At 41.5% G+C, this 24,199-nt stretch overlaps 2 protein-coding genes across 2 annotated transcripts in view; one reads left to right on the plus strand and one right to left on the minus strand.

Moving 5' to 3' along the window:
• Positions 1-24,199, plus strand: part of LOC310746660 (olfactory receptor 10A2-like) — a gene marked incomplete at its 3' end in the record, with an annotated part of 44,731 nt that overhangs the window by 3,168 nt on the left and 17,364 nt on the right. The gene's annotated exons all lie outside the window — the stretch shown is intronic.
• LOC310748652 (olfactory receptor 10A7-like) lies at positions 12,864-13,862 on the minus strand (the record flags this gene model as incomplete). The annotated part of the gene is made up of 1 exon (XM_083584501.1): positions 12,864-13,862. The coding sequence occupies one exon, from the start codon at positions 13,860-13,862 to the stop codon at positions 12,864-12,866; it is 999 nt and encodes a 332-aa protein (XP_083440627.1).

The following is a 24,199-nucleotide window of genomic DNA, read 5'->3' on the forward strand; positions in this document are numbered from 1 at the left end:
TATTGAAAGATTGGTTTGGATATGTGACCAAATTAATAATGTCATACTTTTGAATGAGCTCCCCATTCTGGTCAAAGGAAACCCTCTCCTTAACACTGTTGTTAAATGACACAGCTTTCAAAAAATGGTAGAGCTGGAACAAAAACAGAAAAGGGAGCTATTTAAGAAAATGGTCCAGCCAGACCAAAAAACACACAACCGCCCCCCTTGCATGAAGGCCACTGTGGTGGACAATGCCCTCTTGATGGAGATAATGTTAATAAAGCAAGATCTAGGTCAGACGTTTATTATTTATGGCCAAAAGCTTCTGAAAATAATCAAACAGGCCTAAATGTATATAGTATATATGTGTGTGTGTGTGTGTGTGTGTGTGTGTGTGTGTGTGTAGTATTATAAAGTATATAATGTACTCAAACAGGGCATCATGTCTGTGTACAGCTCGATTTGAAACCGTGGTAGAGCAGGGAGAGGGATGTTTGTTTTAAAAAATGATCAGAAAATTAATAAAAACTGAAGAAACGATCAAAAATTAAAAGTGTCGTTAATACTCTCATAGATAAGTCACCTCATATCCATATTTTATATTTCCCTTTCTCCATTACTCTTTCACACACACTACGTGTACACTTTTCTCACTGTCTCTCTCTTTCTCTGCTTAATGGCTTAATGAATATTGAATATGAATATTGAGCAATCACACGAACAAAGATCTCACAAACATTAAGAAACATTATGAAAATCTGCCCAACCTTGTACCTCTTAACTATAGGGAATGAAGGCAACACAGAAGCAGAAGGTTGCACAGGACCAATCTAAAAAGTGTCTCCATCAGATGAATCACTGCTGCTTCTAACCTGACCTGGAGATGTAATATTGCTGTTCTTGGACTTGGAGGACTACAGTGCCAAAGGTTTGGACAGACCAGGGCTCCCCCTCTCCATCATAGTATAAAGCTAAGGGACATAGCTGGGTCTCCTTAATTAAAGCTGCATCTCACAATGTGGGTAAGACCAACAATTCAGATGAAGCTGATGCTACTATATAGGACTTATTCTCCTTATGTTTCTTGCTAATGCAACGTTAGAGCTCTGCCTGACTCTGAAAACACACACCATGTACATTTCTCAAACATACCACTCTTTCTCATATACTGTACCCTTTTACATTTCCCTCTCTTCATTTCTCTTTCACACACCACACTTCCACCTAACTGTCTGTCTCTGCCCAAATGAATTCCATCCAATGCACATGAACATGCTCACACCAACACACACACAAAGACCATTCAAACAACACCACAAAGAGCATTCAAACAACCAGTCAGAAAAGTTGCTGAATGGATGAAAACATGCTGGCCAACAGCTCCAAATATGATATGTAAAAAATAGCTGTGTGGATGGAATGGTTCCCATCATTCCCCCTTCCCAAAAATATGGGAAGAAACTCTCTACACAGAGCAAAGCTTGTTCCCATCAACATCACCACATGAGAAGTGGGCAACAAAGAAACAAAGAGACTGGGTGCTTATGTCAGCAAAGAGGGAATCCTTGAAACTAAGACAGAAAACAAAAACACACACCATGTACATCTCTCAAACATACCACTCTTTCTCATGTGCCCTTTCACATATCCCTCTCTTCATTTCTCTTTCACAAACCAATTTGCATTCAGATGTACAGTTAAATGTTACTGGAATTGATAATAAAAGTAGAACAACCAGCCCCTGATTCAAGTTTGGACTCTTGTCACCTGCCATGGCTCATGATTGTGAAGGCTCCATCTTTCTCTCTTCATCCCTGCTTTGCTCCTGGATCTGGATGATATCATGGCATGTAAGGCATGAGCCACAACATAGACACTATTGTAAAAGCTGTAGCTGTGGCCTGTTACACTCCTTGGGAAGACATGCTCAGGAAGGCTCTCTAGTTTCTCCTCTCCAGTGCAGGGAGATGAATAAGCTCTCCCAGAGTAATTACCCAATACAAAAGGGTCTAGAACAATATCCTGGGATATACAGCGAAATTGATCTGTCCAGAAATCTTTAATAAATGTATCTCCTTTAGCGTTAGAAGGGTTTCTGTTCTGAATAAAGTGTTGGAATCCTTGAAGTTCATTAGACTGAAGTGCAAATGATAAAGCACCAGACAAATCTTGTATATCAAAGATACGATTGAAGAGGTAGGTTTTTAACTCCATCCCGATTGTCAGAATGAAGACTTTTCCTTTTGGATTTGGCATTTTGGGCTTGATTCTTTGTTGTAGAAGACATCTCAAAAACATCATTTTTGTAACCTCTCCATGGAAGACGAAGACATTGGCTTTGCTGTTTATGATCTTATCAGACAAAAACATAGCACTTCTGTCATAATTTCCTTTCTCAATATCATATTCAAAACTGGTGAATGAGTCAAGGAATGCAAAACAAATGCTATGATTGGAAAATTCTGGAACCATCTTCTGTATGAACCATTGTAAAGTCATTCCATCTGTAGCAAATAATCCAATCCACCTCCATTGGAAATAGTCAAGTAATTTGAGAATCCACTTGAACTGATCAAGTCTCTTTGGGACCATTTTGTAGAAAGAAGGGAGGTCAGTGTTCTCCAGTATGATTGAAGCAGAATCATATATGAGCTAAACATATTTTGAGGGTGTGAAAATATTTTAGTTTAGTTTAGTTTACATTGGTGGTGCTTCTATGTTTGGGGGCGGGGTGGAACTGCAAACACATTTGTACAGTGCTGTATTTCTTAATAAAACATCATGTATATATCTCAATCATTGTTCGTACTTTGTACTTTTTTTTTGAAGATTTTCAAGGTCTCACTAAATTTTACATCAAACATAATTTTAAATCTTACATGTTATCCAGATAATCTCAAATCACACCACTGTCTTATTAATTGAAATCACATTAGAAGCAACCTTGCAAATTAAGTTGGATTGAGATAATTATGATTCTGATGAAAAACATGGTGAAATATAAAAATATATTTAAAAAAACTAATTTGTGATGGATCCAAAACCACTTCTAAAATGGAAAGCAGTATTTAAATTGTATATATTTCTTCTGTTTCCATACACACATGCACTCTTACCTGAGGAATCTTGTAGATACCAAATACTTGTGGTATGGGAAAGTAGGAATTAGTAACATCCGCAGTGATTGTCAATAAATGTTCATGGATACCACACATAAAGTTGGGGAGGAGTCTGTCCTTTGGTGAAATAAATTGCATTGCAGCAGGAGAGGTCCACCTAGCTTGCAAAGTGTTATCATATATATTGAATCCCAGTGAAATATTGGGTAAAATCTGGGGATTTTCATTAACCTCCTTTACCGCAAAAGCCAAAGCCAAAAGATGTTGATAGTTCTCTGTCACTCCACTACAAAGAGAGTTGCATATTGTGTCACAAGTATATTCTGCTCTTTTTGAAGCTGTTATTTTCTAAAATAGCAATCCTTTTGCAAGATCCCCTTGGATGAGCATCTTAGAATACAGCAGATCTGTGACTCAGAGGGCTGCTTCCTGTCTCAGCTGGCTCATCCTAGCTGAACCTTGGCTGAGGTGGCTGAGTTGAAGCTGGCTGAGCTGAGGGTCGCTGAGCTGAAGCTGAAAAAATCGTCATTCTAGAGGTATGAGGGCAGAATCAAAGTGGGGGCTAGTTAGGATAGTCCACTAAGAGACATTACCTGGCAAGCCTAGAGGCAGATTTGGGGCATCTCAACAGGTTCAGTTGTACTGCACGTGGAGCCGGAGTGTGTGCTACAACAATGAAGTATAATGGAAGGTAAGAGGCTGAGGGTGCACATGAAATCTGAGACCCCAAAATCCACCACAGACCAGGCTTAGTCCAAGAAGCAGCAGCAGCTCTGCTGCTGAACGTGGCTTGGATGTGGTGTATCTTTACCTCAGCTTAATTCACACTGCCCTGCTCTCATCCAGTTTATTGTGCATATGAGTGGTCCCCCCCAAAAAAATTAGTTATTGTGCTTCATTACTATATACTATGTTCTTACACAAGAGTAAGGCAAAGCTACCATATTAATATCACCACCATCATTTTATGTGTATGCCTTTCCCTAGTTAAAACTATGCTCAAGGCAGCTTACAGTACAGAATCCTACAGAAACCTCATGTGTAATCTACTCCACAGGCATCTCTGGGTGGGCTCAAAGCACCAGCATTCTGGTTAAGTCATGATGAACAAATAAAATACATCAAAAATTACCAAACTGAAATAATTTCCAAATAAATCAGACAAAAATCTGATTCATAAGCAGATCGAAAGATGAAAATTCAAAATAAATAAATAAATAACATGAATAAATAAATGAAACAGCCCAACAAAAAAATGCTAAACAAGACCCCAGCCCAAGAGTCTGTTCAGCAGCTTTTGTAGCTGAGGTCAGTCAGTCACTCAGTCAGGGCACTGCCCTCCCAGGCCAGATGGGTAAAAGGCCTGTATGGAAAGGAACAGATCATCCAGGACTTGCAAGCAAGATTGTCTCCGGGCAAGGACATATTTAATTCCTATATTGAATAACTACAAACATACCCAATGAGATATAGTAATGTTTTGGGAGCTGAGGAGAGGGATGCTCCTCGCTCTATACATGGTGCTAAAACTCAGCTGTTTAGACCCTTTATTTGGTGGGAATAGTAGCTTGGTTTGTGAAGCAGAATTCAATATCATAACTTAACTGGGTACTGCTGTCCATCACTCTTCCACAGCATGAGAATCCTGCTTTGGAAGACAGCATGGTGATGGAGAGAGATAAAAATGGAAAGAGGAAGGAAATGCTATAAAAGTCAGGTGACATTTCCAAAGCCCCAGTACATATTCAGTGGTTATTTGTATGTGGGGAGGTGGAAAATAAAATGCCTTTAATTTATTAATTGATTTTCCTATTGCACAAAGTAACATGTCATTGTCTGGAGGCTGAAAACTTAAGATTCCTGTGGACCTTCCACTACCTCTCCCTAGTCTAGTCTGTTCAAAGTTTCTATTTTAGAATCAGGGTTGCAAAGAACCAAAGCTCAGTCTCTTTATTTTCTGCTGCAGAATGTAACATAACAGAGACAAGTAGGAAGGAGAAATGATTCCTTATACAAACACTTTAGGTACTTGTTCCCAATCAGGATGTCTGTTCAAGGTAATTGGAGACAGAGAAACGGCACTCTGAAAAACGATGGCTCCATAGATGAAATCTCCACGTTGATAAAACCTGGGATGAATCAGTCTGGAACGCCACTTTCTACACTGAACATCTTGAGTCTTGCATGCTATGTGAGGCAGCAGCAGCAGCAACACAATTATGAATATCAGCATTATCAATGCAAATCTAAATTCAGTTGATCTATTTATATCTCCAAAATTACTAATGTCACCAGTCTGTGTGCAAATCTAACTTCAGCACAGGCTTAGAATCTCTGTGATTGCAAGAGCCTGATTCTAATGACTAATTTGCAGATCTGCCCACAGCCAAAAAGAACAACAACAAAAATGAGTTGGCAGAAATCAGTCTAACATAGACTTGTTGTTCTCTACTCCCTAGTCCTGATGTTGAATAAGTGGCATATTTATGGCATCCTTCACAATGCACATGATTTATTTTTTTATTGGCCACTGGAATTCCTAGGAGAATTTTCCCATTACAGTCCTCTGGCTAATTGCAGGTACTCTATTGTGTATCCTCTGAGCAATTCTTGAAGAACACATAGTTGTTATATCTTAAGAGAAATAATACCTGCATGTGATTTGGATAATTAAGGCCAATTTGCAAATCTACCCAAGCCCAACAACCAAAAAACATGAATTGATAGAAACCAGTCTAACATAGGTTTGGTCTCTATTCCTTAGTCCTTGGTGATTGCAGGTACTCTATTTTGTATCCTCTGAGCATTTCTTGAAAAATATGTACTTGTTATATCTTAAGAGAAATAATACCTGCATGTGATTTGGATAATAAGGGCCAAAAGCAAGAGCAACAATTAAAGAGGCTTGTCTAGAGCCTGGCAGAAAATGGGTTTCATTCATCATCGGAATTGTCATGTCTGATAATATAATGTGATTTCCCCACTTCTGCCATTCTAGGAAAGAAAACATATTTTTGGCACAAGCATCTTTCAGTGTGTGTCCCCTAAGTTTAAAGTTAATAGGATCCAAATGTGAAATGGGACTGCTATGATCAAGCAAGAACTCACAAATATGTAACCCATTATCAAATATCAAGGTCAATGAGTAGGCATTGGAAATTTATAAACCATGGTATCACCAAGACAATATATAGCTAGATTTGAGAACTGGATTAAAAAGGAAAAGGAGGATCTTTAATCAATAGATTTAGCAGGAGAAAAAGAAGCTTGTTGAAGCTGCATGAGAACTCTGCCTGAGCCTGACAGCACACACTGCTACATTTCTCACATGCCACACATTCACACCCTTTCTCCTTCTCATTCACCACCTCTCTCTGTGTGTGATTCACACATCATATTGACATGTCTATCTCTGTATTTATTATTATTATTATTGCCATTAATTTATGAACCACCAACTAAACCACCATCTCAAGGCAATTTACACATAATGTAATTAAATACAGTTAAAAGCAGGAAAGCAAAATATGCAAAATATGGGCCTTCATGGTAGAGACCCATTTATCCAGCTGGGGGGAAAGTGCACATGCACCACGCATTGAGTACGCAAACATATTCAAAATAGCTACTCTGTGGGTGAAAAAGTGCTTTCCACCAACTTCACATGCTACTGGGCAACAACTAGCTGGGGGGGTGGCAAGGTGATCTCCCTCACTTCCCCACTCCTGTAGACATCCTTCCAAACCAACAATTCACAATCTGCATAATAGCATGGCCTGTGACATTGTCTTGGAAAGAATTAATACAAATAAAACAATCCATGCAAGCCAGCTGTCACAAACTCATGCTTGCTGCTGACATCAGGCACCAGATAATATAGGAACCAGTCCCCAGATTAAACTGTGGACTACGGTTTATATAAAAAATAAAACATCAGACATTAAAACTTTCCCTAACAGGGCAGCCTTCAGATGTCTTGTAAAAGTCAGATACCGTATTTTGCGCCCTATAGGACGCACCGTCCCATAAGGCGCACCTAGTTTTTTGGGGGGGAAATAAAGGGGGGAAAATTATTTTCCCCCCAGGCGCGGGGCTGGGGCCGGGGGAAGCCCGAGCTTCCCCCAACCCCAGCCCCCAAACAGGCAGCTCTCTGCAAGCCGTGGGAGCCCAGCACTGGCTCCCGCTGCTTGCTGAGAGGTCCGCTAAGCCTGGACGCGCTGAGCTCAGCGCGCACAGGCTTCAGCATGCAGGCAACTCTCCGCAAGCAGCGGGAGCCCAGCACCGGGCTCCCACCGCTTGCGGAGAGGTCCGCGAAGCCTGGACGCGCTGAGCTTAGCGCGCGCAGGCTTCAGCATGCAGGCAACTCTCCGCAAGCAGTGGGAGCGCTCCCGCTGCTTGCGGAGAGGTCCGCGAAGCCTGGACGTGCTGAGCTCAGCGTGCGCAGGCTTCAGCATGCAGGCAACTCTCCACAAGCAGCGGAGCCCAGCGCCGGGCTCCCGCTGCTTGCGGAGAGGTGCGCAAAGCCTGGACGCGCTGAGCTCAGTGCGCGCAGGCTTCAGCTTGCAGGCAACTTGCCGCAAGCGACGGGAGCGCTCCCACTGCTTGCGGAGAGGTCCGCGAAGCCTGGACGCGCTGAGCTCAGCGTGTGCAGGCTTCAGCATGCAGGCAACTCTCCGCAAGCAGTGGGAGCGCTCCCGCTGCTTGCGGAGAGGTCCGCGAAGCCTGGACGTGCTGAGCTCAGCGTGCGCAGGCTTCAGCATGCAGGCAACTTGCCACAAGCGACGGGAGCGCTCCTGCTGCTTGCGGAGAGGTCCGCGAAGCCTGGACGCGCTGAGCTCAGCGCGCGCAGGCTTCAGCATGCAGGCAACTCTCCACAAGCAGCGGGAGCCCAGCGCCGGGCTCCCGCTGCTTGTGGAGAGGTGCGCAAAGCCTGGACGCGCTGAGCTCAGCACGCACAGGCTTCAGCATGCAGGCAACTTCTTTTTACAAAAAAGAAACCCTTTTTCCCTTCATTTTTGGAGAGGAAAAATTGCGTCCTATAGGGCAAAAAATACGGTAGTTGCTTATTTCCTTGACATCTGACGGGAGGGTGTTCCACAGGGCGGGTGCCTCTTCCGAGAAGGCCCTCTGTCTGGTTCCCTGTAACCTCACTTATCACAGTGAGGGAACCACCAGAAGGCCCTCGGAGCTGGACCTCAGTGTCCCGGATGAACAATGGGAGTAGAGATGCTCCTTCAGGAATACTGGGACGAGGCCATTTAGGTCAGCACCAACACTTTAAATTGCGCTCGGAAATGTATCGGGATCCAATGTAGTTCTTTCAGGACCTGTGTTATATGGTCAAGTGATACAGTGGTACCTCGGGTTACATACGCTTCAGGTTACATACGCTTCAGGTTACATACGCTTCAGGTTACAGACTCTGCTAACCCAGAAATAATGCTTCAGGTTAAGAACTTTGCTTCAGGATGAGAACAGAAATCATGCTCTGGCGGCCCGGCTGCAGCAGGAGGCCCCATTAGCTAAAGTGGTGCTTCAGATTAAGAACAGTTTCAGGTTAAGAACGGACCTCCGGAACAAATTAAGTACTTAACCGGAGGTACCACTGTATTTCAAAATGTCAAAATTTATTAAGTAGTCATTTATTAAGTAGCCAGTCCTGCTAAAAAGTTCAATTCTTTACAGTGATCTCCTAAATATAATATAAAATTTCCCCATACTTTATTGAAATTTTGGTCTTCCTGACAATGTTATGGAATTAAAAATTAGGCCACAACTTTATTAAACTTCCGAATGTAGGAAGACCTTGGCTTAGGCCTTGGGCATGTACCCCTCCCAGCCCCCCAGCTGGGGGAACTGGGGAACATCAGGGTAAATGGGATATGGGGTGCACTGCAAGGCGTATGTGTAGCAGGCAGCCCAGCCCATATCCCCACACTGACAGCCTTTCGGTTTATGGCCAGTGACACCCATTATATAACCCCTTTAAGAGGGGGACCCTGGAATCACCGCTGCAGGGGGGGGTGAGTCACCACTTCACACACACACACACACACACACACACCATATAGGAAATAAAAGACTAACGGATTCCGCCCAAGGCCATAATCGCCAAAGTTGTGACGAATTGCTACCAATGCAGGAAAATTTATTCCTGGTCCTTCAACAGCAACCAGTCAAAGACCATAGCAGCACCCGCTAAACAGGAAGAAAAAGTTAACCTGCAAACAAGAAAACGTTAAACAAAGGGAGGGTAGGGAGGGTGAATCTCCAGGTGAATCTCCAGAGCCAACTGCCTGGCTATTCTCGGCTCCACCCCCTATTTATAAATGGGGCTGGTCCCGCCTCCCAGCAAGAAACTTGATTACTGAGGCTGGGTGTGAACCTCCAAATAATAACACTGAGAGGCAAGCCAGCCCCCTCTATACTAGTAAGTTCCCTGGGAACTGTAGCACCGTGCGCGATCCCGCAAAGGGCACCCACATTATAAAGTGTGAATGCTCGTTATTTTAATATGGGCCTGGTGTTTCAAGAGATCACAGACAATTAGCATTTTCTTTTCTTTTTTTAATAAATTTTATTTTCAAGTTTTTATATTTACAATTTCCCAAATATTCAATGCATTTCCAACATACCAAATGCAATGTGGACTTTCCCCCACCCCCATTCTGAATTCCAATTTTCTCCTGTTTTTACTTGCATCTTATCATTTAATTTTCAACATCTTTAACACCTAGCATTTTCTCACCTAAAAGACCAGCATTTATTTATTATCCATTTATTAAATTTATATATTGCTCTTCATTCAAGGATCACAGGGTGGTTTACAGTAGAAAGCACAAAAATACATAACACATACACCCATACACACACAGTTTAAAAGTCCATAGATTATTTAATTAGCCAAAGGCATGGGAGAAGAAGAATTTTTTGCGTGTTCAGACCCAGAAACCTCCCCCCTAAATAAATTCACACTTGACTCAAATTTTGGTTTTGGTTTTTGGCAGAATTTGGGCCACAACTTTATTGATTACAGAAAGTGACTGGTTGCATAGACTCTGGTTCGAATAGCTCCCTGCCATGCAGGTAGCACTGACCCAGGTTTCCAGCATAGGTCAGCCAAGGGTGAACACCTGGATAAGCGGAAAGCCAGGAACAGGCATCTCCACCACCCAAATGTCCCCCTGGACTCAGGCATGGGCACAACCCCCTCTCAGGGGTTGACCAAACCATCGAGTCCCTGGATTCCTTTAATGGAATACCCTTCACATAGGGATGGCGAGAGCGTTCTCTATCCCTATCACCTGAACCAGAGCCTATCCACAACCTTACAAGTTGTGACGATTTGCTATGTGGCAGGCAAAACCAAAATGGCAACAGCCAATCAGCCAAGTGGGGAAAATTCTTGCCGTGTCCCTGTCCCAATGAGGGATGACACACGATGGCATAGCAAGGTCAAGCGCAAAGCCCTAAAAGTAGGGAGAGGTGGGCGGGTGTTCCGAATGCATGCGCCGAAAGAGGAAGCTCTGGGTCACGTGCATGGGTATGTAAAGGTCCCTTGATCCATTTGGACTGCACCCCATTGGCCAGATTTCACCCAGCTTCAAGGGACCTACCAATTGGGTGTTGTGGCTGACCAATCATACCCATCCACAACACAAGGTATTGGTTTTCCAGGTCTTACCACAATACGTGCCCTCTTTAAGGGAGGACCCAATTTCTCCTGACACTTAAATATACGCAATGAAGATTCCAGGTGAGCCTCCCTGAGGAGAACATTCCTCAAATGTGGAGCCAACTCAGAAACGGCCCATTCTCAGGTTGCCACCCTCCAGGCATCTCGTGGAGGGACACAAGAAGAAGGGCTTCAGATGATGAAAATCAGTTTCCTCCAAGAGTGCCTGGATCTCATCCATGGCCAGAGTCAACAGCCTGAGAGGGTGATGGCGACATGCCATGTCTTACATCACGCATGATATCGATGGCCCTGACTGCTTGCTAGTACAGTCCTACAAACTGAAATTGAGCAATTGACTGTTTTCTTGATATGGTGTGTGAAAGAGACAAAATTTCATCTGCAACCATTCCTCATATCATGGCAACATGTGTAGTATTCAAGTAATAGGTTTGCAAACCAACTGTGATACCATGTATTTGGGATAATTAACTTTATAGGAACCTTCCATAATAGTAATTAATGGGAAATTTGAAGCCCCTTTGATTTTGTTAGGGTTAAGAAATTGTTCTTACATCACTGAAACATCTCATTTTGAGTTCAAAATGAAGAAATACATTTTTGGGGGAAAATCCCCAATGGAATTATATTGTTTGATTTACTCAAAAGCCCATCTATTCATGAAGTGTAATTATGAGGTTTTAATATGCCCCAGGGGCTTTATTTAAAATGACAGCATTTCCAAAATGCAAACTGACTAGTCACCAAGGGACTTGTTAAAAATGTAGGAGAATTTATGATATTATTTCTTGAAAGTTGACCATTTTTACCTGCACAGTATTTGGTCCATATCATGAGGAAACTGTCTTTCTGGAGGGCAGTTTAACTGAAAGGGTTTGTTTGACTACAACCATTAAATGAGATCTTTTAGGATTCCCATGTGAGCAAACTAAATTATCAGAGTCATACCCTCTGGGATGTAAATTGGTACTACCCAGCTAATGTCTATAAAACTAATTATATTCATTTATGAAAAGTGAAGTTCTAATGCTTAAAGTGCAGCAGGATTGCTATTGACAAATGTGTAAAGTTGCAGATTGACATTGTACTGGTTTGCTGAATTTTAGCTATTATGGGAAAGGGCTGCAGTTCAGTGGTAAAGTGGAAGGTCTTAGGTTTAATCACTGGCATCTTCAGGTAGGGCTGGGAAGGATTCCTACCTGAAACCTTGGAGAGTCACTGCTAGTCAGTGAGCTAAACCGACTAATGGTCTCACTCAAGGTAAGGGAGCTTCCTGTTGCTGGAGTTTGGTAAACATATTGAAGCAGTGTGCAGAAAGAACTAGTCTGGTAAGACTGCTGGTTGAAAGAATAAAGAACACTTGAGGTTTATTACTCAAGGCAAACAAAGCCATTCTATAGTAAGTATAGATTTTACATGTCACCAAGATGGAGCTAACACTAGCACATGTTAACTCATACTGTACCTGGCTTGGACTCACTAAACTTGGAGAATAAGCAAGAAAGAAATAAAAGCATGAAATGAAGTAATCCACTTTCCCAGCATTAGTTCCTAGAAGAGAAGGAATCAGTGAGAAGGAAGGTTTCATTTCTGTCTATAAGCCCCCATTGGTTAAGGTAACCTATTCGAAGTGTTGTTGCTTTACTCACAACACCTATGTTCCCAACTAATATATATATATATATATATATATATATATATATATATATATATAACCTAGACAATCTTAATTCAATCCTGACAATTAATTAGGACTAACCACTCATCACCTGACAGCAACAGACCTCAGAGCAGGTCCTATGTTTAGAGGTTCTTCTGACATTAAATATGTACTACATTGTGCTACATTAAATATACACTCAAGCAAATAGAAATATTGTGCAGAGAATTAAAATATGTGAAGGACCAGGAAGAAAAAGTAGGTCTGGGAAGTAGGTCAGGGCACATTTTGGAAAAAGAGCTGATGTGCCTCTGTAAGTAGAAACAGGATCTTCCTTTTGAAATTAGCATAAATAGTCTTGAAAAACCTACTGTAGCCAAATAAAACAAAATAAAATATGAATTATTCATTTTTTACAACTTCTCTTCCAACAAATATATTTACTGAGTTTACAGAGAAGCATGTTCTTCCCTCTCAACCTCCAGAGGGCATCTTTCACTTCCTTGTTCCTCAGACTATAGATCATAGGATTCAGCATGGGTGTAACAATGGAATAGAATAGAGCAACTAGCCTGTCTATGTCCTCAATGTGACTGGATTTGGGACGCAGGTACATGGCACTGGCAGAACCGTAGAACAAGGTAACTACTATGAGATGTGATGAGCAAGTAGAGAAGGCTTTGTGCCTACTTTCAGCTGATGGCATGTTCAGTACAGTGAAAAGGATTCGAATGTAGGAAACCAGCACCAGCAGGAACGGAGATAATGTGATTAGCACACTGAATGCAAGAATTGACATCTCATTCCTTGTGGTGTCAGTGCAAGCCATCTTCAGCACTGGTGGCACATCACAGAAGAAGTGGTTAATCTTATTGGGACCACAGTAGGGCAAGGTGAATATCCAAACTACATTGCCAAGAGGCATCACAATGCCACATAGCCAGGAGGCAACTGTCATCTGAGCACAAGCTTTTTGATTCATAATCAGTGGATAATGCAGTGGGGAACAGATGGCCATGTAGGGGTCATAGGCCATGGCAGCCAACAGATAGCACTCAACTGTTCCAAGCGAGAGAAGAAAATACATCTGAGCAGCACAACCAGCAAAGGAGATGCTCTTGGACTCAGACACAAAATTGACCACCATCTTGGGGAGGGTCACTGAGGTGTAGCAGATCTCTAAGAAGGACAAGTTCCTTAAGAAGAAATACATGGGTGTGTGAAGGGCTGAGTCAACCAGGGTGAGGGTGATAATAAGGCCATTTCCCAAAAGTGTCAGAGTATACATAGCAAGGAACCCAACACAGAATAACACTTGTGTTCCAGAGCTATTGGAGAATTCAAGGAAAATGAAATCAGGTGTCAGGGTATGATTTACCAGTTTATATTCCAGAATATAAGTCATCTAAAAAAAGGAAATGGAAAAACAAAAATTACTTTGCAGACAATTCAGTTCATTTATAATTATATGAATCACCTTAACACAGAGATGGGGAACTTGCAGTGGTCTGGATGTTGTTGTACTACTGCTTCCATCATCCCTGACCACTCACTATGTTGTTCGGGGCTGATGGGAATTGGAGTTCAACATCTGGGGGGACAAAAGTTCACTCATCCTTCTCTACTGGCAATCCCTACAGTTTTCCCCTCAGTTCTTATAAACTGTTCTGGGGATATCATTGAAATATATAGGATAAAGTTTTTTAAAATACTTGTGAAAGGCATGCTTTTTGGTCATTTGATCCAGGTGATCAAGTCAAGTACTCTTCATTCCTCCTATATCAGTGTGCTTTTGTCTTGTGAAAGAAACAACCACAATGAGGTTTAGTCAGCATTTCAAAAGAAAGACTTACCTCTGAGATGAGAACAAATATCTGTGTCAGGTGCCTGAAGCAAATGCTTCTACTCATGAAACACCGCTATATCACACAATGCATGGCGATTCTATGGAGGTTTCCCCTGCAGACTCTGGTGGTTAAGAAGAGATTAGTTATACATACGGGCAGACTGAAAGCATGTCAATGGGGACGAAGCACTCTACAGAACAGGCCACTGGTGAATTGTTTCTTGTCTATAGAGATAACAGTAGATGTGTTGGCAGTGTTGTTTTCTGTTGTATTTTATATGGGGAAGGCCCGGGGTTCAGTGCTTTGTGTGCAGAAGCCCCCAGGTACATTCCTTGCTGTCTCAAATGGGTGGGTTTGGGAAAGATTCATGTTTGAAAACCCAGAGAGCTGGTGTCAGTTCTGAACTAGATGGGCCAATTGTGTGACTCATTTAAGAGAATTGTTCTATGACTATAACTGTTTCTTAACAGATGCTAAGTTCTCATAAGGGGAATCTAATTTGAGCAGTTAATGTGCATAACAACTGAAAAGCCATAAAGATGACTCATGGGACCAAACTTTGGGATGAAGGTTATATTTTTTGAAATATAACAAAAATTGATGAAGTGCCAATAAATTAACCAAATTCAGAAAGTATAGACGGGGGAGAATATAATTTAACTCTGGCAGAGAAACAGCCCTCCAGGCCCCTGTGCATGCAGCAAAGGTTCTAGAGGAAATGACTCCCTCCTTGCTATGGGAGCCTTGGATGAAAAACCCAACATGTACACCCAGAACCCACTGTCCACCATTCACAATAAAGTTCTGACATATTCCTAAAAGGTGTCCTGAACCCAATAATACCCTAATATAGCTACAATTTTACTTTTCACTTCCTCACCTAGGCAGAGGCAGAGCTAGTTGCTCTGGCACCCAGAGCAGCGTGCACCCGGGGGGCAGGGCTAGCCACCGATGGGGGTGAGATGAACATCTTGGGGGGTGAGTGTCCCAGGGGGGCAGGGCGAATGTCCCAGGGGGGTGGGGCGAGTGTCCCGGAGGTGTGTTCCCCCCCACCGCGAGTGTCCTGAGTGGTGGGGCAGTGATGTCAACCCCCCTCAGGGATGACACCCGGGCCGGGCCGCACCCACCGCACCCACCTTGTTCCACTTTTGCACCTGGGTAGGAGTCAGTCACACTCCTTAAGTTGTCAATCAAAATAGTCCCAGTAGTGTGGAGTAGGTGGGAAAAGGAGGGAACCTTAGGACCAATTTGTTGGGGTGTGATTAAATGTTAGGAGAGTATATATTAGATATTATCCTTCCTTCCTCACATTTGTGAGTACAGCAGAGTGCTAACCCTTTGCAGCTTAAAGAGAAGCTCAGATAGGCTAGTTTTAGTCTTTTAGTTTAAGACACTTCCCTCCATGTCCCTGTTATTTCATTTACTCCCAGATGTGCTGTCTTGGCAGAATAAAACACAACTGGCAGGTTTGGGTATACTTTATTGAAAAGTAATTTCTTTGAAATAAATAAGTCTCCTTTGCTACATTGAAAAAACAGTGCTATTGTAATTGAGCAGGTTTTCAATGTCACCCACCCAGCCACTACTGGTCTGCTTGCCATCTTCTCTTACTTATTAATATAATGTAACCATAAACAAAAATACGAACTACAAAATGAATCAGCAAACACTGTACACTTGCACAAGTTACAATGGCAAGAGTTGGAAAACTGCTACTTCTTCCTCTTCTGGATTTTGGTATTTTGATTTAAATGTCCGGACTATGAAATGTTGCCGTTAAAGCAAGGGGACTACTCTAAATGACATATTTGTATCTTGCTGTTCCATTCAGGACATCAAAGCTGTGTACATTATTGTCTGTCTGCCATTTCTGTCATTGTAATGGGATTCACCAGTGGGTTTTTTTCTGAGGGAATGCAGGGGTACACATACCCTTAAGCATTTGTGAATCTTTGTACTTTTGTCCATTTACTGTATTTATTTTTCCCGATTTGAACTATAAAATGGTGATTTTCTTGAGTCAAAATGAGAAGTACAGCTAAACATTTTTTTGTAGAAAACAAAGTACTGGGATTCACCCTATTCCTGTAACTGTAATTTATTTTTAAAACTGTTTTTAATCACGATTTTTATGTTGTTCTAACCCACCCTTAAACCTTTGAGGTAGGCTAGATTAAGTTAATATAGGTTCATAAACTGCAGTTTCTGCCAATAGATTGCCATGGTGTTGGAGACAGTGTACCAGGCCCAGGAAATCCAGTTGGCATCCCTGTAACAGGAGAGAAGAGAAGAAGGGTCACTCAACTGGCTTTGCTGAGAGACTAAGCTACCTCTGACTTTTCCTCTTCCTCAATTGACACTAAGTGACTATCATTCCATCAGGCTGCAGAAGAGGGAGTATTTGGTAGCACAGCTACCACATTAGCTCTGATGAGGGACCAGCATCTTTTGCCCCCCCCTCCCTAAACTGTTTCCATTCTAGCTGGTCCTTATAAGGATTGACAACTTTAAGAACTGATACTTGATGAGTTTAAGAACTGATACTTGATGAGTTTGCTTTTCCATGCCCAACCTTTTTTGTTTTGTTTTGTGTTGCATTTTTGTAATTATAAACCTGGTGACAGGTGCTATAGAAGAAGAAGAAGAAGAAGAAGAAGAAGAAGAAGAAGAAGAAGAAGAAGAGGAGGAGGAGGAGGAGGAGGAGGAGGAGGAAGAAGAAGAAGAAGAAGAAGACTGCTCTGCGATTGTTTGGGGCTGAACAGTGGTGTAAAAGCTTAAATAGAAAAATGGGCAGATAAAACTGTAAAAGAATATGTACAAATGTGTTAGTTATGAAAGTTTCTGAGGACTTCAGCGCTCCTTTCATGAATCAAGGCTCTAATGCCCTAGCTGGGAATTAATTGGAATGTGTCAAGATGATTTGCTATTCAAATGAGCATACTGTTGCTTCCAGTTCTTTTCTTTCTTCTATATATTGCTGGAAACAATCTAAGCAGGTTACAGAAATCAATTAACTACCATTCTAATCATAACTGTTTAGACTGCAGGAGCTTCCAGAATTCGCTTACAACATTCACATCATGTTTGGCTTTCCACAGGTAAGTGTGGAATTATTATTTCTAAAACTGCAACTTGTTGCCTGGATATCTACAACTATTAATTGCAATATTACTGATATAATATTTGGATGTAGGGGTGCCTTTTGGTTCACACACTTTCTTGGGGAGTGTAAATTGGGTGGTTTTGCATTATAATGAGAGCTCAACCAAATTTCTTCTCCACCCCTATTTGGATGCTTGCAATGACAACTTTCTACTTGCATAATAGTTTTGGCCAGGCAAATATGTTCTTGTCATTCAAAGGCTAATACTTTGTAAACTTGTGATTTGTGCAGAGTAAACAGCTGTCAGAGACTGTAACAGGCACAGGAACAAGCCAAGCTCAGACAACTGGCAAACCTATTAGTTTTTTTATACTTTACAACTTACCGCTTTGGGCAATATACCCATCAAATCAGCCTGACTCTGTCACTCGGAAGTAACAGTGAAAGAGGTCTATTTCCCATCAATTGCTGCCCAGGCATTTTAACTGGAAATGCCAAGTGATGAACCTTATATTAGAATTAGCACAGTGTGCTCGATACAATTCATGATCTATGACAGAATGCAAAACATTTTCTCTAAAAAATGAAAAAAGGAACACAGTAAGTTGCCTTATAGTAAGTCATATCAGTGCTTCATCTAGCTCAATATTATTTCTTCCCAGTCCTACCTGGTGATCCCAGGGATTGAATCTGAGAGCATCTTCATGGAAAGCCAATGCTCTGCGGCTGAATGATGGACCTTCCAATCAATGTTCCAATGGTTTAATGAGAGAGGTGTGCAACATAACTCTGTGCCTGCTCTTCTGGTACTAAATCCAACAGTGTTTTAGCCAGTCATGTGATATCTCTACTCAGAACTAAATTCTATTTAGTTCAATGGGAGTTCTTCCCAGGTATACAGAATTTTACTTTTATGGATCCACTTGTCTCTTACGAGAGAGAGAGAGAATTTGTTAACTTCCATGGACTCTAGCTTTTCTTTATACAGTTGGGTTAGAGGTAGACTAAAGTGCCAGACAATATAATGCATGCAAGTGAGGGTACTTCTGATCTCTCTTGCAAAGACTGAAAATATTCTGACCCTTATATTCATGGCTTTCAGAGAATATATTTTCTATAAAAGTCCTACATTTATAGATAGATGGAACAGCCTTATTTACAATCTGTTTCAGTTTTACATCTGCTCAGTATGGATGGGGGAGATATTCAGTTCAGATCTCATACAGTTACCTATCTAATTTGCCTTTCCAAGAACAGTCACAAACCAAAATGCAGGTATCCTTTGCAATTCTCTGAAATTTGAAAAATAATTCTGAAGCAAAATAATAATAATAAATGTGTAAAGAAAGTGTGCATAAAAATGCATATCTTAGTGATGCTGAAATATGATACCACTTCCATCAGCCAGGGTGGTAGATCGATCAGGGGATCTTTTTGTGATATCTCCCCAAAAGTTCAACAACTAAAAAGTATTGATTTCAAAATTTTGGCACCCAAAAATAGGGCTCATCTTATACATGGGGGTGTCCTCTATATGGAAAAATATGGTAGTCCCTTAGGCTGTGGGGAAATGACCAAGACAAGGTCACCCTGTTAGCTTCATGGCCTACTACTAGTCCAACATTTTAACCCCTATAGCTGTCTCTTTCTCTTTTGTCACAAAGGTGGAAAATAACCTGTTCCAAAACTAAGAGCGGGTTGAAACATTTTCCTTTGCAGGTCCTAATATCAGAAATTCACATATCACAGTTGCTTTTTTAAAATCCTTGCAGGAGGAGCATGCAGAAGAAACCACAAAAAGGAACACAAGCACCACCACATTTGAATTTGTGCTCCTGGGAATCTCACACAGATATGATTTACAGTCTGTGCTCTTTGCTGCCTTTCTGCTAATCTACCTGTTCATAATGATGGGGAACCTGCTGGTTTTTGCTGCCACTATATCAAATCGCACTCTGCATACACCCATGTACTTCTTCCTTAGACATTTGTCTCTTTTGGAGATCTGCTATGCATCTGTGACTCTTCCTCAAATGCTAGTGAACCTAATGTCAGAGAAAAAAACTATCTCATTCTTTGGCTGTGCCATGCAGCTGTTCTTCTATGTTTTACTTGGAGCTGCTGTGTGTTACCTCCTGGCTATTATGGCATATGACCGCTACCTGGCCATCTGCCACCCTTTGCATTATATGAGGCTCATGACCAGGAGGGCTTGCTTTCTGTTGGTTTCTGGATGCTGGCTCAGTGGGTTGTCCATATCGCTTATGGAGACATGGTTGGTATTTTCCCTCCCCTTCTGTGGCCCAGGTATCATCAATCACTTCTTCTGTGATATCCGCCCATTAGTAAGATTGCACTGCCCAACTACCTACATAAACGAGGTGGAGAGAATTCTAACTGTCTTCCTGGTTCTCATCACACCATTCATATTTATCCTGGTCTCCTATATTCTCATATTTCTAGCTATTTTGAAAATCACTGCAGTAGATGGTAGGCAAAAAGCTCTTGGTACATGCTCCTCACATTTGCTCTCCGTGGTCCTCTTCTTTGGCACAGCTATGTTCACATACTTGAGGCCAAGTTCTAGTTATTCAGCTCCTACAGACAAATTTCTCTCCCTCACCTATACTGTGGCTCCAGCCATGTTCAATCCTGTTATCTACAGCCTGAGGAACAGACAAATGAAACATGCCCTGAGCAGTTTGTTAGCCAAAAGCAGACAGTTTGTAGGCATGGGAAACATTCATTTTGGTGTCTGACTAATTAGACAATCAATCTCTTTGGAAATGGCTATGCACCTCTTAAGGGCCAAATCTCTAGGTTATTCTTATGACCCAATTGTCCTTTATCCCTTCAGAAATTGGTGATGCCAGGGCAGGGGTAGGGTATCTTTTGTCCTCTGGTTGCTGTTGGCCTCAGTGGTTAGAAGAAGAAGAAGAAGAAGAAGAGGAGGAGGAGGAGGAGGAGGAGGAGTTTGGATTTGATACCCCGCCTTTCACTCCCCTTAAGGAGTCTCAAAGCGGCTAACATTCTCCTTTCCCTTTCTCCCCCACAACAAAACTCTGTGAGGTGAGTGAGGCTGAGAGACTTCAGAGAAGTGTGACTAGCCCAAGGTCACCCAGCAGCTGCATGCAGAGGAGTGGGTAATCGAACCCGGTTCACCAGATTACAAGTCTACCGCTCTTAACCACTACACCATACTCTCTCTCATTCTCTCTTAGGAATGATGGCAACTGCAGTCCAACAACATCCAAAGGACAACAGACTCCTCATCCCTGCACTAGGTTGAGACTGCATTTCTTAGTGCAGAAAGTATTGATCTAATGTGTAGAGATCTTTCCTATTCTAATTAGTTCAAGAGGGTTCTAGAAGCTTCTCTGTGTGAAAGAAACTTCATGATATTTGGGTTATTCCCTCAGAGAAGCTGAGTACAGCTGGTTTGAACTGGTTCTCTTCTCTCTTCTGTCAAGGTCATGATGACTGTAAAACTAAGGCCCGAAGGAGCCTGGGTTTCACTTTCTCTTTCTATCTCTTTTCCTTCTGGTGTGGTGTTCTATACTGTACATAGTACAGTGGTACTTCGGGTTACAGACGCTTCAGATTACAGACGCTTCAGGTTACAGACTCTGCTAAACTGGAAGCATTACCTCATGTTAAGAACTTTGCTTCAGGATGAGAATAGAAATCACGTGGCGGCGGTGCGGCAGCAGCAGGAGGCCCCATTAGCTAAAGTGGTACCTCAGATTAAGAACAGTTTCAGGTTAAGAACGGACCTTCAGAATGAATTATGTTCTTAACCCGAGGTACCACTGTATGCTTAGTGTGTTAAGGTTTACATTTATAAGTTATTGTAAGTTTAAGTTAAGTCTGCTGTAATTGGATTTCTTATGGACAGGGCCAATCCTGAATGTATTGGATTTGTGACCATTATGCTTATTTGCCTTCAGTAGCAGTAAAGCTCTGCAATTGCCTCTTGTCTATTTTTGGGGAAGCCTGCAACATGTTTAAGTTGTTACTCTGCTAACTATACATTGGAATCTACTCTGGATCAATATTGAGTAGAATTACATGACAGAAACACACAGTTGCAGTTGGAGCTGACCTACACAGAAGCAGCAGTCATGCCACAAAAGTAACAAAAGGGCCTAAATAAAAGATCAAAATCAATATTTTAGTGTGGCAGCACCAACACTTTGGAACTTTCTGCCTGTTGACATGATACAGGCACCTTGACTGTAATCTATTTTGTGCCTGCTAAGAAACATTTTTGTTTAGACAAGCCTACCCAAACATCTAGGGTGTTGATGTATGTCTTATCTGTTCTTAGTTTACTGCTGATTTCATTTTTTTGAATATTTTCAATAGTTGATATTAACTGTTTTTCCTGATTGTTTTATTCTCTTTGTTAATGACTTTGAAGTTTGTCTTTACAATCAAGCAATGTATAACTTTTATTAAATAAATAAATTAAATAATAAAAAATACATCCTATATTAAATTGCCTATAAAGTTTTTCTCTCCTTTTAGAAACATCAGCAGCTATTCATTAGGTCTGTGCATACGGCCCGCAAAGACCCACAATCCTGAACTGAATCAGGACAATCTGGGAAAGTGAATCAAGGCTTTCCCCAGGGACTGGTGGACTTCGGATTCCAAATTTCAGCAGCCAGCTCATGGGGGCCAAGGTCCCTTCAGCTTCCCCAATAAAATATTTGAGGCCCCCCAAAAATGTTGATAGGTATTGCCATTTAAATGGTGTGAGTGTGCCATGCCATGTGATCAATGATGTGGGGCAGGATTTTTCTACCCCCCCATATTTTATTCAAGTTGGCATCCCTGGCAGCACCTAAGTGACAACCATAGGGTACAATCATGGGCAATATATATAGCAGTCCAGAATGAATACTCAATAAATAGCTGATGTTGCCTAACCTGGCCACAAATTTTGTACAAAGAAGTCAGGATGAATTTTCCATAAACAGGTCATCTAGAAGTGACCTTACAAGCAAGCTGAACCACCTAAATCCTTACTTTCTTATTTTAAAGTATTTCTTATAATCTCCATGTCTGGGAGATTATATGTGTGTGTATATAATGACTACATTGGTCATTATAACTCTTTGAAAGAGCAACAGGGAGTGATTTTCATGAATGACTTAGACCAGGTTTGGTTTCACCAAGAAAGGGTGTAGTTGGCCCAATGTGATATATAAGGCAAAGTCAGTAAGAAGTACAATGGAAGCAGGGAAGAACGTTAATTCCCTTCCTTCCACAACTGCCAGTCTGGATAGGCCAGTCAGGACAGAGCTATCAAGTAAGCTGTCACCATACTTGCTTAGCACCCTCTGCCCCCAGATAGGGGTGATTTTCCCCAGATAGGGAGGACCCAAGGTAGGTAATGAGCAGGGAAGACCTAACCTTCCTGGCTGTACTCTGAGCCCAATGTGGCTTTCTTTTCTTCATCATTCCCCAATTTAAAGACATGTAGCATGAAATGGTTTAGACACATTAGAAGAAAATTTCCTTTCAGTTTGGTGGAAATAGACAAAGGAGCTGAAAATAAGAAAAACAAAATATCACTATGTGGTATCAGGGAAGAAACACTCCTAACAATGGGCTGGGTTCACATCCAAGAGCTGTTGCTGGCTTCCATTTTGTTTGTATGAATCACTCAAAGTGATATGCGAAAATTAAAAGCAAATATTATAAGTCAATATTAAGCAAAGGGGGAAAAAGAAACACTAACAGTGCATTCCAGTACATTTCTGCTCAGAGGTAATTTCCCTTGAGATCAAAAAGGCTCACGTTCAGGTAGGTGGATAAAGGATTGAAGCAAACAAATCATGCACTAAAGTGGTGACACGCACCAAACCAGCAAATGTGTACAGAGACCTGTGCATGTCCGTACAGTCATATGTCCCTTTGAGGAAAGGACTGTCACAATGGATACCTGAATAACCTTAATAACGCATGTAGCCACTCCAACCATCATTCATTGTGATCTGTTTTGGAGCACAGCTCCCAGAGGGAAGAATATGGGAGAATAAAACATGGCCATTGTGGCTGGTGAAGAGGCAAATACATTGCAAGCAGCCTAAGATCCCTGCCTTCTATCAGTGTGGCTGAAAAATCACTAGTGCCACTGGTGAGTCAAGAGCAGAGAGCTGGGTGTGACCTTCCAGGTATTCTGTAAGTACGAGATTATTTTCTTTTGAAGGCTTTGGCATGTTTCACTCTTATTACACTCCTCATGATTGATACTAAATTATTTCTTGGACAATGATTATTTTTCAAGTTTGATGCATTTCTTAAGGAACAATCCTACCAAAGGTTGGCACTTATAAATCCTGTTTTTAATAAAGAAAATGATGATTATATCAATTGCCTTTTCAGTGAAATCGTTCAATGATGATTAAAATAAAACTTCCCCATATTAAGAAGACATGGAAGCTATAGGCATAATTTATTATAAGATCACTTCTAAATCCTACTGATTTCAGTTAAGTACTTTTTTTCTATTCCAGCACTGAAAACAATAGGGCTTAAAACTGATGTAGCTAGATCACCTATTTATAATATAAAATTTACATGAGATAACAGTAGTTAAAAACACATCATCTACTTATATTCCACTCATTCTTCAAAGAGTTCATGAAAGCTTAAATATAATCCATAGAAGGTATAATATGAAGGCAATGCTAGAACCAGACCTGAGTAACTTGTTTTAGAAATATGCTATGTGACTTTGGATCATTCCCTGATCTGCTAGGAACTCTTATAACAGAGTTCCAC

The sequence above is a fragment of the Podarcis filfolensis genome (genome assembly GCF_964270895.1).
Source record: "Podarcis filfolensis genome assembly, chromosome: 13".
Lineage (NCBI taxonomy): Eukaryota > Metazoa > Chordata > Lepidosauria > Squamata > Lacertidae > Podarcis > Podarcis filfolensis.